The sequence below is a fragment of the Vicia villosa genome, linkage group LG2 (assembly GCF_029867415.1).
Source record: "Vicia villosa cultivar HV-30 ecotype Madison, WI linkage group LG2, Vvil1.0, whole genome shotgun sequence".
Taxonomy (NCBI): Eukaryota; Viridiplantae; Streptophyta; class Magnoliopsida; order Fabales; family Fabaceae; genus Vicia; species Vicia villosa.
This window is the reverse complement of record NC_081181.1, coordinates 116,508,657-116,523,661: the sequence shown is the minus strand read 5'-3', so window position 1 is coordinate 116,523,661 and position 15,005 is coordinate 116,508,657. Positions and strand designations below refer to the sequence as shown.

At 33.9% G+C, this 15,005-nt stretch overlaps 2 protein-coding genes across 2 annotated transcripts; both read right to left on the bottom strand.

The window, feature by feature from the left end:
* Positions 1 to 1,483: 1,483 nt before the first annotated feature.
* On the bottom strand, positions 1,484 to 2,875 carry LOC131646665 (acyl-CoA-binding protein-like). Its single transcript, XM_058916649.1, has 4 exons — positions 2,717 to 2,875; positions 2,037 to 2,154; positions 1,835 to 1,897; positions 1,484 to 1,704 (listed from the first exon to the last, which is right to left on the bottom strand). Exons 1-4 carry the CDS (start codon positions 2,726 to 2,728, stop codon positions 1,625 to 1,627), a joined length of 273 nt encoding a protein of 90 aa, XP_058772632.1. The 5' UTR covers positions 2,729 to 2,875; the 3' UTR covers positions 1,484 to 1,624.
* A 3,604-nt stretch (positions 2,876 to 6,479) lies between these two features.
* LOC131651855 (large ribosomal subunit protein eL13z) lies at positions 6,480 to 8,608 on the bottom strand. Its single transcript, XM_058921571.1, has 5 exons — positions 8,485 to 8,608; positions 8,128 to 8,243; positions 7,880 to 8,013; positions 7,005 to 7,163; positions 6,480 to 6,872 (listed from the first exon to the last, which is right to left on the bottom strand). Exons 2-5 carry the CDS (start codon positions 8,234 to 8,236, stop codon positions 6,651 to 6,653), a joined length of 624 nt encoding a protein of 207 aa, XP_058777554.1. The 5' UTR covers positions 8,237 to 8,243; positions 8,485 to 8,608; the 3' UTR covers positions 6,480 to 6,650.
* Between the last annotated feature and the right edge of the window lie 6,397 nt (positions 8,609 to 15,005).

Here is a 15,005-nt window from a genome sequence, read left to right as displayed (position 1 = left end):
ACTCATACCCATAATTATTTATCCGTATTTTTAATAAAAAAATAATATATCAAATATAATTTATCATGTCATTTTAAGTTTTTAACACTTTTAAAAAAATTTAAGAATCACATTGTCGAGTTAAGAAATAAACAAATATTCATATTAAAATGCGTACAAGTTAATTTAAGTGTATTTAATAAAATTAATAAATTAACATGTATACATAATAATAAAAATAAAAAATATATAAATAGATATTATGCGGGTATTGAGCGGGTTGGGTACTAAGATACTCATACCCGCTTATTTTCGTGAGTAATTGCACATGTCTGTGTCTATTTTGCGAATTCTTACTCTATCCATTGTAGGTAATTTTTGCGGGTGCTCACTAGATATGAGTCCAATTGTCACCCTTAGAAGGAGTTACGGAAGAGCCATAAGAAGAAACGGGAGGGTGTGATTTTGGATCGCCCGATTGGAGTTTGAATCTCTCGACCCGAATTCATGTTTATTATTAGTCCATCTCTTCACTACTTGGCAAGTGAGGTATCCTGGAAAGGAATGGTTTGATCAAACCTATAAAAGAGTAAAGCGCTCATTCAGTCTAGGAGGAAGAATTGTCCCCTTATTCCCATGTATCAATTTGGGAGATGAGGGAAGGTTGTCTCCTTCCCATGATCCCAATCTCTAGAATTGAGAGATCATTCTCTAACTTATAAACTTTCTTGTTCTCGAATTCGTAATAGAAAATTTTCAAGTCCCACAATGGTTGGCCATAGAATCTCTAATAAGTTTATTCGTAATAGAAAATTTTCAAGTCCCACAATGTTGGCCATAGAATCTCTAATAAGTTTATATAGAATGACACTCCTCTTGTTACCGGTTTTATAAAGATGAGTTAAATCAGACTCATCTTATCTAACTTTGAAGTATGAAATTATAATCAAAAGGCAGATTTTTAGAATGGTATGAATTGGATTTGAATCCTCTACGTTTGGAATTCAATGACAGGTTATGTTGGTACCCTCATCATCAAAATAACTAGTTTGAGAAACTCTATCCAAATCCATATGAAAACTTTGTCTTGTATCCTTCTATGCTAGTTTTAATGCTATAAATCTAAATTCCAACCCAACTTGATGCAGACTTATTGGCGTGACACATTTAAGCAACAAGGTTGAACTCTTCAAATTCCAATTTTCAGAAGGCATTTTAACTAACCAATACAAAAACCATACTATAATTAAAAATGCACTATTTGCGAGTTCGGCAGAACAAGAAAGTTGTTTGTTTTGTTCTAATACAAGGACACCTTGTGCCATGTCCATAGCTAACTAAGATGAGGCTTCTGATGAAATTCAAGATCAAGCAATTAAGGTCCAAAGTAGAAATAGTTTTAAGTAAACCACATGGAACATTTCAAGTTTCTAGCCACTGCAACTGTCTACAGACATTATAAGTAGTAGTGATAAATTTAACTAAACTCATTGTAACACATATGTAACTCAATACTTAGAAACATGAAACATTAAGATCATATATTAAAGTTTTCGATCAAACATCAAACACTGCAACTGTTTTATTTTCCAAAGTACTTAGAAACTTTTAGCATAGAACTAGAAAGCTAGACATGACAATGTTGTTAAGCAGTAAGACCAGCTTCTTCCAGCAGCTGTTTCACCTTAGTGATGTAATCACTCATTGCTTCATCCTTGGATTTGCCTGCAAAATAAATAAATATAATTTTGACATCCATAAGAAAAACACAAAAAAAAACTATGTAGCATTGAAACCTCAGATTGAAGATTGTAAGTGTCTGTGTTAAAAGCTTCCCATTTTAACTTTTTTTTACCTTCAACAGCCTTCCATGCATCCCATTTAGCCCTTTCCTTCTGGTTGAAAATTCCAGGACGGCCTGTAAATCAGACACAAAATCATGATCAATCATAATTCATAAGCCTTTATGCCTAGGACCTTTAACACTCCACCCCCTTAGGGTTCAAAAGTTGAAAATATCAATGTGAAAATGATTTCTTAAATACAAGAACACTCACTGGTGGTAACAGGTCCAACAGTGGCTTGCTTGTACAATCCATAAAGGATAAGCAAGTTCTCATTTGATGGACTCTCTTTTAGAGTCTTGACTTTCGCAGCATGCTCGTCAAAATCCTCCTGCATCACATTAACCAAATGTGTAATGCTTCAAGTAATCACTTACTTTTACTTATAAGCACAATTTCAAGCACGTGCAAAATTAAAATTTTGATACAGATTATATTTCTATGAAAATGAAAAGATAGATTACATGTTCTGTTCACTACAGAGATCAGATTTAACATTCCTCCAACCAGTTTGAATCACATCATTTGAATAACAGGGTTTTTCATAATATCATTAAACAAATTACCAAATTTTGAATATAACAACAAATAATAACATCGGTAATAATTCACAAAAGAACAATAAACACCGATACCGACAGACATGAATAAATCAAAGGTTATTACTTAATATCAATGGAACACCCATCAATTAAAACAAAAACAAAAAAAACCTTTTTTTTACCGAAAATCCATCACCACATTAAAGAAAATAATAGCAACATACAGTGTAACGGATCTAAAAATCGGCGCTGAAAGAAATAAACTAGAGAAAGATTGATGGAGAACAAATATTGAAATTGAAACATTATAAAGAAAGAAGCGAGTGGAATAGATAGATTAAGGAGAGATACCTGCAAACCCATGATGTTTGTGTTTTGGTTGGGAGATTGGAAAGAGAGTTGAGTGAGAGATATTAAGTATGATGAGCGTTACTTTCGAAGTTGGGAGTTATAAAAGAATAGGAAATATGGGCCGTGGGATCAGAACAATTTCCCCACTCACGTGCGTATTATTAACGCTAGCATATTCTTTCCCATCGCCGTTTCTAAATAATGTCATACATTTTTTACCCTCACACCCTAAAGTGGCCCTGGTTTCGCTTAATAAGGATACTGTACATAAGTAGTAGATTGGTAAATTGGTGGGTTTATTTTTGGTATAATCACTCAATCAATTTTTTTTTATATTATCTCTGATTCTTAATATAAAAAATATATATTTAACTTTAGTGAGAGTATTTATTTTCTTTATTTAGAATGAAAGTGTCTTATAAATACACACCATCCTCTCCTCTTATGTTTGGATAAGGAGTGTATAAAAAGGAGACAATGAGATCAGAGTTTTGGACTAACAAATCACAATTAATTACGCGAAGGTTACATCATATATTCAAGTGATGCACTTTATAGTTCACTTAAGAGTATTGGTGTTAATTGTTGGGCTCGACAAAAAAATATCTAGACCTTATGATTCAACCGTCATGGTGGATACTAGAAGTCGGATTCCACCAGAAGCATTGCAAGGAAAACCAATTTAATGAGAACTACAACTCTTACAATGGTGGAATCGTGCATATTAACTCAACATATAAGAGTTAGGATGATAAAGGCAAAGGTCTTACGAATTGGCGTTCTCGATCACCAAGGAGAAATTAAGTAGAGGGATTCATGTGATATGACACATTGAAACCCAGGAAACATGGACACTACAAGCATGTGCTTAAGAATATCATGGATGCAATGGAAGCCCGAATCATATGGCATTAAAGAAAGTAGCGTTAATCGAAAAGGGACGAAATGGCTTCCTTGAGAGGAGGATACTATGAAAAATTTGTCAGGTTAGAATTAGGAAATGAAGCATTTTTCCTATGTGTACCAAGTAGAAAAAGACCAAAGGAGAATGCGCCGCCCTTCCATTAATGAAATAAACATGGAGGCATTAGCAAAATGGTTCCATTGTGGGGGGATACAGCTAGAAGATTGACTTGCGTGAGCATTTAAACTCCTTCAATGTCATGATGAAACTTCGACAAACATTTAACTCTTTAAAGTAAATCATTTTCCTATGTACCCTGAAGAGACTTGCCCTATTATAGGTCTCACATCTCCCAAACAAACTTGTTAAGTTATGAAAGCAACTAACTAAGATGATCTTATCCAGTTTCTCCATATATCAGATAACACTTCAAGTTAAACTTTTCATGTTTACACAAACAGACCCAATCCCTATGTCGTATGAGCATGAAACAACAGCATTACCATGTGTTTGAGATTTGAAATGTGATAAGGACTGAGATGCTTTTACATATAATGAATATCTAAATAAGTGTGTTCTTTCAACAAAGTGATACATAAAAAGAATGGATCACAAAATATGGATGAGGTTAAGAAGATGAAGAAGAAAGGTGTCACAACCAATTAGGAATCGTCATAATGGTAAGTAATTCAGTGATAAAATTCAATTACGATTCTAATCCAAGAATAAAAAGAAGATCTAGCTCACTCACCATTCTCATAAGAGAGAAAACTTAATTCATTTCAAACTTTTCCAAAAAAAAAAAAAGTTTAAAAAATGCTTACCTATACTAGGAGTTCTCATAATTCTGAATGGGTTGTAATCACCACTTTTTAGGCTCATATTGAGGTTATATTTTATTTTCCTAAAATAAATTAAAGGAAGCAAACATTAACTATACTCAAATACATGAAAACAATGTTCATGTGAAAGATTAAGGGAATCATTGACATTTGTGAAATTTATTCTAGTTTCCCCCGCTACATTGTACAAAAAAATCTTCCTATGTGTTCCATATCCTATTTTTCATTTTCCCTTAAAAAAGTAGCAAAATCTAGAGTTTTATAACTGCCATATAGGGACTCCAATCTTCACACTCACAAGATAAAATTTCATATACATAGGTTTAGCTATGGATCTGATGGGTCTGAGTTGTATCTCAAAATATATATTGATTGTTTAGGAGATTTTTCCTGTCTGCAATTGACTTAAATCACATATTCTCTAGGAGATTCTAGAAATCTTATTGGAATTTAACCTGAAGTGGAGGATTCCCCCATGGCAGCTCTTGATTTAACACTACGTTATTTTTCATAAACATTTAGGATACCCCAGAAGCATCATATGTTAAGTAGATTAAAAATCTATTGGTGTTCACCAATATAAGAATCATTTGGCCTTGGTATGATTGAACCCATAGACTTGGAATTGGTTCATCAAATCTTGGCAAGTATATTGTTGTATTAGCCGAGTCATATGGGTAATAACATTAGTTTTTAGTAGAATAATCCAAATTTAGCCTTTGTGTTCTTGTTATTGACCAAAGATTTGTCCTCTAGTGTTCTAGTGTTTGATGTGTTGTTCATCTTTAGAGTATTGTCAATAAGGCAAAAATTGCGGCATGTCAATTTTTCCACTACTTGGAGAAGCCTTGTTGTCATATATACTTGTCCAATTTAGAGATTAGTCTATTCAAACATATTTTTTACTCGGTGTCCTCCAAGATTAGTCGTGATAAAATTGTCACCATAGTTAGATTGTTTAACTTCTAACTCAATGGTTCTTTGAACCTCGTTGTGAAACATGAGTTCAATGTCAAGGAATTGTAAAGAGACTTAATATTTGATTTTATGTATCATCGTGGCTATATATTGCCTAATGTTAGACGTTATGACATAAAGATTAAAAGATTAATAAAATGCATTAAATACTTTATCTTATTGACTATAATGTATGTTAAATAAATTATAAATTTAATACAACACGAGTCCTACTCTTAAAACAACGTGCTATGTAAAAATTAGTTTGTAAAAATTAGTCTGCCTCAACTATTTACATGCCTCAACTATTTACATGATTGATGTTGAGATTTTTCCCTATCCAGAGGATATGGCGCACACCAAGTTCGACACCTTTCTCCCATTTCTTTCTTTTTATTTTCCATTTCTTTCTTTTTATTTTCCACTTTTCCCTTAGAGCGTGGCTCCTTGCTACTATATTTTTTTTTATTAGTGTTGTTTAATTATCAAGCCCTATTGTGTAGTATTGACTAATTCTAACAATCTCGTACGACCTTTGTAAAAATGACTTCTTAGCATTCGATTGTACTAGCCTAACATCCTATTATTCAAGAGAATGTTATTTACTGTAAAAATTGTATATCTCCTAGCAAAACATCTTGTTTAAGCGAATGTTATCTAATAGAAAAATCGTTTATCTGCGTTAACATATTTATCGAAGATAACGTAGCTCATGTTGAAAGTCCTATCGAACTGAAATGGCTAGTTAACACGTAAAACACAAATATGAAGTGATAAACATGTATCGGAGAAAAGAAGTCAAAATACAAACTGAGATTCACCTTGATCTAACTTAAGAAAATTGTGTTCAGATCAAAAGAAGAAGAAAAAGGAAGCAAAAATCGCAAGAAAAAGATAAAAATATGTGATCTGCAAAAAAACACTGATACTAATATGCAATGAATATTTAGTTATTTCTAATTGTATGAAAACACCAAGTCTTGATTTTCAAAAGATTTTTGTTAGCAGGAAAAGGACTAGTAGCTCTCAGAAAAATAAAACAAATGCTAATCAGACCAGATTTTGCTAGTTAAACCAAAAACTTTTAATAACCAAAGTTCATAAAATAACAATAGCCAAGCCAATCCATGTCTTAGACTAAGCAATTTCTTAAAAAAGAGAATCTCAAGCAAAAATTGTCTAACAAAAATTATCATGAGGATAGATTAGGAAGTAAGACTTCCTGAAGTTTTCACTTCTTCTCTTCTTTCTCTGCCTCAGCAGCCCTTTTCAGTCTGGCACCAAGATGGCGTTTGTTTGTTCTTTCAAGGCGAAGCTTGTAATAAGCTTTAAATGCCTTCATTTCATCTGTAATCTTGACAAGTTCAACAGCTGGCTTCTCTCTCACAATGGGCAAGTATGAACCTTGAACCTGTGTGGCATTTGCAAGCTCCTCAGGAGTAGAATCACCAGCCTGCAAATATAAGAGGGCCATAAGAAATTAAGAATAATGTACAACTTATCTCTTTTCCATATTTAACAGCAATGGTATCAAAATTAAGAAAAGGCAAATATAATTTAAGCATATAAATGCTGCGTATATTACCTTGACCTTGCGTGCACGTCTTGGGAAGACGACCAACTTAGCCTTGTATGTCTTCAGCCTCTGCACATTGGCTTGCAGACCCTCCAAGGAACGGTTCCTACGGCGATGATCAACAGAAATGCCGATGGTTCGGGCAAGCTTCTTGGGAACGCCAGCAGCCTACAATGTAATACATAAGATATACACAATCAAATAGATATATAACTAAAGAAGAACATCAAAGTTACAATACATAGTTATATTATATACTACATGCATATCCAACAAACTACAATGTAACATATAAGAAACATATGACCAAATAGATAGATAAAGTAAAAGAAGATTATCAAAGTTACAATACACAGTTATATTCTGTACTGCATGCAAAACAAATCATGGATAGTATACCAGTCCCAACCCTTGATGGTCAAAGTTTCCACAATCCAATTCCGGTTTAAGACTTAAAAGAAAAACTCAAAACTAAGTTAGTTAGCCAACCCTACGGGTAAAGCTGATCCATATGGCCAGATTGGTACATTTGACAACCATTCTGTACTGAAATTAACAGAGTATCTGGCAAATAAAATTCAATGTATTGATCCCAGAAGCAGAAATAAAACAGAAAATATAGACATTTATTCATTTTGTAGGAAATGAAATTAAAAAGAAAAACAAAAATGAACACCAGATACTTTGTAGAGACACCACTAATAAGATCATGAAAATGCCTAGACATGGTAGACATAAGTTTTACCCAATACTATTTGCTTATATAAATAAAATTAAATAAATAAATTATAACATTATCAGATAGAGATCCTATAACTTCACATAATCACATCATAAGAAAAACTACACAAGTTAATGACATAAGATACTCATGGCCACTATACCTTCAACTCCTCAAGAGAAAATCCTTTACCAGCCCTAAGTTTCATGTTATATTTCTGAGTTTGTCCATGAACAATAGGCCTGAGAGGTCCAGCAGTAGGCCTGGGGAAAATCTTAACAGCTTTCTTCTGACGAGCTGAACAATACACCATCCACAACAAATCAGTGAATTCCAGTAACATCAAAACTAATCCAAAACTATCATTTTTTTTCAATTTTCAATACATAAAACTATGAGAAATTTAATTACCCAATCTTCTTCTTGTCTTCCTTGCTGGTTGATTAAACCATGTCTTCACATAGTTTTGCCAGTGCTTACGGAAGTGCTCGTTAGGGATAACATTGTTATGCTTCACCATTGCTTACCTGCAAACATCAACCAAAATCACAAAGATATCATAAAACGTGAATATGATTCCTATACTCATCTAACCTAACAAATCTTAATTCGTTCTAAAATATTCATAAACAAAATTGCAATAAACAGTGTATCGGAAAATTCACAGCGAAATTAGTGTACAAAGTTAAGATCTGGAACGAGAACAGCGTGAAGAACTGTGACTGAAACGTTAGAGAAGATGGAAAGAGGCTGTGAGGCAAGAGGTACCTGAGGCTGGTTCACGAGCAGGAACGACTGAAGAAGATGGTGGCAGAAAATGGAGTATAAGATTAGGGTTTTTCAGATAAATGTATGGTTAAAATGTTGGGCCCAAAGGTAAGGCCCGAGATTGGAGTTAGTGTTTTTTTTTTCACTTTGTTTGAGCCTGTTTGTACATATTGAGAGAATTTCTTAATACACCCTTATGGGGTGAACCACGCCTCTAAAAACCGCAAATTATTCTTCAGAGATGCATCTCCAAACTAATTATAATGAATTTTAGAAAAAAGTGATTCGGATATGTATCTCCAAAAATACTCAAAGACATTTCGGAAATGCATATCTGAAAACATGGTTGAGCAAAAACATAATTGTTTTTGACTTTTTTTAAAAAGAATAAATGTTTGTTTGATGCGTAATTTGGTCAAACATTTAATAAACACACAAATAGAAAACGATACAATAAACATAATGAAGATAGGTAATATTGTTCTGATATAGCGAAAATAATGCAAATGTTGTTCAAAAAGTACGAAATGTAAAATTAATACATCAACAAATAAAAATAGAAGTGCATAGTCTACTGTGTATGCCTTATCCTAACCCCTAACCACTCTTTTGTCTCCTGTATCTCGCAGAACTCGATTTCTCCCTAATCATTCTTTCTACGATAGCCACCGCTTCATGACCGCCTCTCTCAATAACTTCTAAGTCATAAGCTTTTTGGCTAATCAAATGTATACGGTGACAAATCGGCAAAACAATGGTGGCATGGTCATCCTGGACCTGCTGGTTCTCCAAGATCTCCTCATGAGTTGGCTTAGGTGGACGTCCATGAGTGTTCAGTATCATGATAGGGTGTGACACAATGTAGAACCATGTCATATATCCCACCATACAATATCAATTGCTCGATAACAGCATCATTCGATACTCCTTTAGCACCATATGATGCCCCAATTCCTGAAAGATGCCATCGAGATCCCAGTGGACAATAGTGTCAAAAGCATCCTAAAAGGGAGATATGGGGATGATGATGTGCACATAGCCAAATTGTCGCATGCATCACGTAGGAAGATATCTGACCATAATGTTACTCCCACATGTCAGCCACCCTGAGTATAGTAACATGGGATCAAATGGGACCATCTCCATTTGACCCTCGTAAGGCATCAAATTGATGTCATCGTGAACGGTTCCGTCAAGATACACCTAAAACGGCGGCATAACATTATTCCCTCTTCGCAAGAGGTACATAGCAGCATGCGGTAACTCTTTTCGATACTCCTCGTCAATATAGAAACCACGGATGTGGTGGAAGTGAGAAATGATCCATCCCTGAAAAACGAATAAGAGCTATGTAAGAACAAAATATTAAAATCAAATTAAAATTAATAGTTGGGATGAAAATTACTGTCAATAGTGTGCAAGAGCCCATCAACTGCCTTATCCTCTAGTTAGAAGCTTCATTCAGCTTTAGATATAGGTATACCAAACAAGCGGTCCCCCCAGTTCCACTCGCTAAATGAATCAAAATCAAAATGGAGGTATGCAACATCCACCTAGGTTGCACCTTTTGTCCACAAAAATGGAAGTGTCAACCAAGAACATGAAGTAACATAACAACACACAAGCATGGTGGTACTGAACAAAACATCATTTCCTTCACTCGTGGATGTTTCTTCTGAATTCAGGTGCTCTTCAAATATTCCCCCAGGAAGGAGGACATTGCATGAGCTCCATTAGTTAAGGCACATTGGTCAAAAGCATGTTTTGGTTGAGCTCCCAGATACTCGACCATCCATTCAATCGTATCATTATGACTGATCTAGGAGTGGTTAAGTAACCTCCTTCTAATAGGAAGGTGTAGCAGACATGCAACGTCATCAAGTGTGATTGTCATCTCCCTAACAGGAAAGTGGAAAGATGAGGTTTCCTTGTGCCATCTCTCACAAAATACCCCCTACATGTTGTGGTTGATATTCCTATAACCGGAACAACAAATTCTGGCAAGTCTTGAGCCAAGGATGGCCTCCTTAAACCAATCCTCCAATGGCTAAACAAGATCAAACATTTTTCGTGCGTGGTTCAGGGACTTTAAGGCCTGTTTTTCTAGTAAAAACAAAAATTAATATCAACATTAGTCGTTAACATATTTGTGTGTGAAACATTGGATGAAAATTTGTAAACAAAAATACATATTTTGTCCAAACATGTGGAGCGACATGGGTGTCATAATATATTAAAAGGGAGGTGTAATAGGGCCCTCCTGGATACTCCTAGGCAGACCTCTCGGCATCATGCCTCATTGTTGCATGTAGCTATATAGCCTGTGTATCAGGAGAAACATGTGTATCAGGAGGAGCCTTTGCATCAAAAGTAGTCTTTGCTTGAACATGTTCCTCCTCAGATTCCTACTCATTATCTCCATGATCTCGAGACGAGGACGCATGATCCAAGCGACTCCTCGAAGCAGAAACAAATGCTCATTGTGACCTTCTAGATTGCTTAGCTCCCTCACGTCAAGCGGATGTTGTCTGGTTTGGCCTTCCAAGTCTCAATATAGGATTCTCAACCATAATCCTGAAAAAATAACATTAATTAAAAAACACCAAGGCAGTGAAACAATGAAACAAATATGAAACAAAACACTCAGGCAACATTTCAGATTGACATATCCGAAAATTCCTTAAAGGGGATTTCAGATATGCACATCCGCACACCCCTACAAACAGTCATTTAAACTTTGGATAATAACCAAAACAACAACCACATTTTCTAAATTAAACTTTTATCTAATGCTTTTAAATGATAATAAACTACATATTACATACATACAATGTACAACAAAGGATTCGGAGAAACTTACTCAAATTCAGAGCTTTTTGGAAACTTGTTGAAATAAGGAGAAGAAACACTTGCTTCGGTAACACTTACTTCTTAAAAGTCTCAGAAACACTTGCTTCGGTAACTTGCTCAAAAAGGGGATATGAAGATTTGGGTGTTTGAATTAATGGAATAGAAAGAGTACAAAGATGATGAAGTATGAATGATTATGTCTACACCAAATATATACTTAAAAAATGTAGGATATGTATCTCTAAAAACCCCTTGAACTTAAATTATGGAGTTGATTCGAATATGCATATGCGAAATTCCCCTGATTTTGAAAAAAAAAATTGTTTTAGAGATTCATATCCGAAAACCTCTCTAAATATATGTGATGTGATGAGTTCAGATATGCATATCCGAATTCTAGGGGTATTTTGGAGATTTCGCCAATGGCCTCTAGGAAGTCATAAAGGTGCTTTTAGAAATTGTCTATTTTGATTACTACTTAGTGTAGCAAATGCTCTTTCCACTTTTATATGAGCATACCACGCCTTTGAAAATTTGACTCTGCCCTTTAAGTATCAAAAATGCATCTTTAAATGCATCCAAAACCACGTCAATCCTCTCTTTTCTCAGTTTTATCCTAGTTTTAAAAAAAATAGTTCGGAGATGCATCTCCATATACTATTTAGTTGTATCCGAAGATGCATCTTCAAAATACCCTCTGCACTCATTTTATAGGATTTTGTTATTTACGTAACTAACTTTAAAAATAATTCAGTGATATTTTTATGGAGATGCATTTACGGAAATATCCAACGTAAAGGTTGCTTAAATACCACCTTACATAAGCTTCGTCTTCATGCTAAATCAAACAACCGAAAAAACCTTGAAAAAAATCTCTCATTCTCAATCATCTTTTCAATACCAAAACATCATTCTTGTATTTCATCACATCAAATGGAGCAAAACAAGCTGAAGTTTCAGGTATATATCATTCTTTTCATCCCTCATTTGGTGCATTAATCCATTTTAAGCTGAAAAATGAACGTTGAATCCCCAGATGCATCTCCTGACAAATTTATAGGTGGTCCAGAAGTGCATGTGTGAATTGTTGTGATAGTCTGAATTTTCACACAATTTTTCTATTTTTGGTCGTAATAGATATGGCGCACTCAAATATGTTTCCCAAAGCTATTGTGAGTATGGATGTTAAACCGGTTGAAATGAAGCATGATGTTAAATCAGATAAAGTGAATGATGACGTTCAATCGGAAGAAGTAAACAATTATGTTAAATAAGATGCTCAGTCGATCGTTGAAGAGGTACATGTTCATGCCCAATTTACAAATAAATAAGTTTTTTTGTTCGTGAACATATGCTATAATTTGTCTGTAGGGAGGCCGCAAATTTGTGTTTGGTGTTGTAATTGGAATGCTCAACAATGACTCTGAAAGAAGACAAGCAATTGTAACAATGGCATATAAAAAAAGAGACACGTACCAATCAAAGATTAGGAAGTTGAAACGAGATGACACGGGAACGAGGAAATGTGAGTGTATTTTTAAATTGTATGAATATCGTATGGCGGATGAGACATGGAAATTTAATGTGATTTATGATATGCACACTACTACAAAACGCGTATATAACAACACCATGGTCACCATGGTTCTTCACTACACTGTGGTGACATCTCTAAACTAAGGCGCTACCATATTATTTTTGTTTTTTGATTAAAAATTAATTTTATACAACAACGGTTGAGCAACCAACTGTGGTAAAACCATAAAGCTTTCACGGGTTTGAACCTCAGCGATATCATATATATTATTCCTTTAATGTTAATGCGCGTCTTTTCTATTTTATTTATTTTTATATAAAAAACTTAAAGGGATATGACTATGGTTGGTACGTTTCACTTTTGTGATATATTTATAATAAATAAATAATTATCAATACGATTGGTAGATAATTATTGTGAAATAATTCACCCATATATAAGCTATTTAACTCTCACTTATTGACAGTAGCACCATTTCCTTCACAATGAAAACCTAACACCCATTTGTTCTCTTCTTCTTCACCATTAGCCGTGAATCTTGTGCTTCATCCACCTTGTACTTCTTCTTCATAGCTTCACAAACAAGATGTTTTTCATACTCTTTTGACAAATAAGTTTGCGTTTTCACATGTTGATAACTTTAATAGTTATTGTAGGACTCAACAAGAACAACACATTTTAGTTAATGAAGAAACAACAGCGGCAACAAAATTCATCTAGTTTGAGATACAATGAGAAGAAATATAAGAAGTATGAAGTTGTTGCGTAAGCTTCTTCCTCCTTATATTTCTTTTTCTTTGCTTCACAAACTAGATGAACTTCATAATTGATTTTTGTTCCACGATTAGTTTCAATAAAAGGTGTATTATATAAATTTATAATATATCTTTTTCATTGCTCACAAATTTATAATATTTGGTTATGTTGTATAATGTTGTTTGAGTTTATTATATTCTATGTAGATTGTTTGTTCCTATAAAAGGTGTGTTCTAAAATGTATATTTTTATGTTGTTGGATGTATTTGTTATGTTTTTGTTGACAAATGTCCTGGTCAAAACAAGAATAAGACATTGCTAAGTCACGAGAAAGAGGCTTCTTGTGAATTACCAATGTTTTGGTCTTTAAATTCTTATAAAAGTTGACAGTATATGAAGTATAGTTTATTATATATTTTTATTGAAAAATAGTAAAAATTATTGAGGTTTGGTTGAAAATATATATGTTGAAGAAGTTCCGATCGCTTATTTTTATGAAGGAAAAGGGAGTCCAATGCTATATAAAGGATTAAAATTCTTCGTTACAAGATGCACCAATCAAAATCACTTTAAGTTTGTATTTGACTTTCTTTGTTCTCTTATGCTCTTGCATTAGATGTTGTGAAATGTAGTTAAATATTTGTTTTGGAGGGTGTGAGTGTACTGGGAGTCTCGGGTATTTGAGGGTATATTATGTGTTGTAACAATTTTCACATAGTGTTATTATCTGGTTGTTTATTGACAACGATCGTGGTTTTTCTTCGGTTTTGAAGTTTCTACGTTAATCTCTCGTGTTGTTATTTTGTTCCTCTTTTTTCTCTATGCTTTTTATTTTCACAACAGCTGGTATTAGAGCCTTTGGTTCGATCCAGGATAAGTGTTCTTAGTATGCTCTATGTTTGCAGCTTTGTTTGATCGTCCACATCATAAAAGAAGGGCAATGTTATGAAAGTTGTTGAGTTGTAGTCATAAGTTCCACTGTGTAGTTTGGGTTGGAGAAAATTGATGGAAGAATTATTTTTTACTTGTGGAAAGTTCAAAGATGCGTTGATAAAATCAAAATTACACAAGGTGCAAGATTATGCCAGTGGTTGAAGAGCTTCGTGCCAACAAGGAAGTTACACCATAAAGATTCAACCTGGTTTTTGGCATGTGAATATTCTTGGAGTGGTTTAGCTTCAAGTGAAATTTATTTTTCATGATAAAGTATATTATTGTTGGTGATGACAATGTGAAATTCTTGAAGTGATTTATCTTCAAGTGAAATATATTTTTCATGACAGAGTATGATAGTTTTTAAAACTATGATTGTCGGCGAAGATAATCTGAAAATTCTTGGAGTGGTGTAGCTTCAAGTGACTATATTCTTTATGGTAGA

What these genes read in the sequence shown, in the direction of transcription:
- LOC131646665 (XM_058916649.1), bottom strand. An exon ending in TGTTGGACCTGTTACCACCA is followed by an intron (nt 1,898 to 2,036) that starts GTGAGTGTTCTT and finishes TCTGATTTACAG; the next exon opens with GCCGTCCTGGAATTTTCAAC. An exon ending in TGCATGGAAGGCTGTTGAAG is followed by an intron (nt 1,705 to 1,834) that starts GTAAAAAAAAGT and finishes TTTATTTTGCAG; the next exon opens with GCAAATCCAAGGATGAAGCA.
- LOC131651855 (XM_058921571.1), bottom strand. Translation starts at nt 8,236, where the DNA reads ATGGTGAAGCATAACAATGTTATCCCTAACGAGCACTTCCGTAAGCAC. An exon ending in GAAGACAAGAAGAAGATTGG is followed by an intron (nt 8,014 to 8,127) that starts GTAATTAAATTT and finishes TGTATTGTTCAG; the next exon opens with CTCGTCAGAAGAAAGCTGTT. An exon ending in GACGTGCACGCAAGGTCAAG is followed by an intron (nt 6,873 to 7,004) that starts GTAATATACGCA and finishes TTATATTTGCAG; the next exon opens with GCTGGTGATTCTACTCCTGA.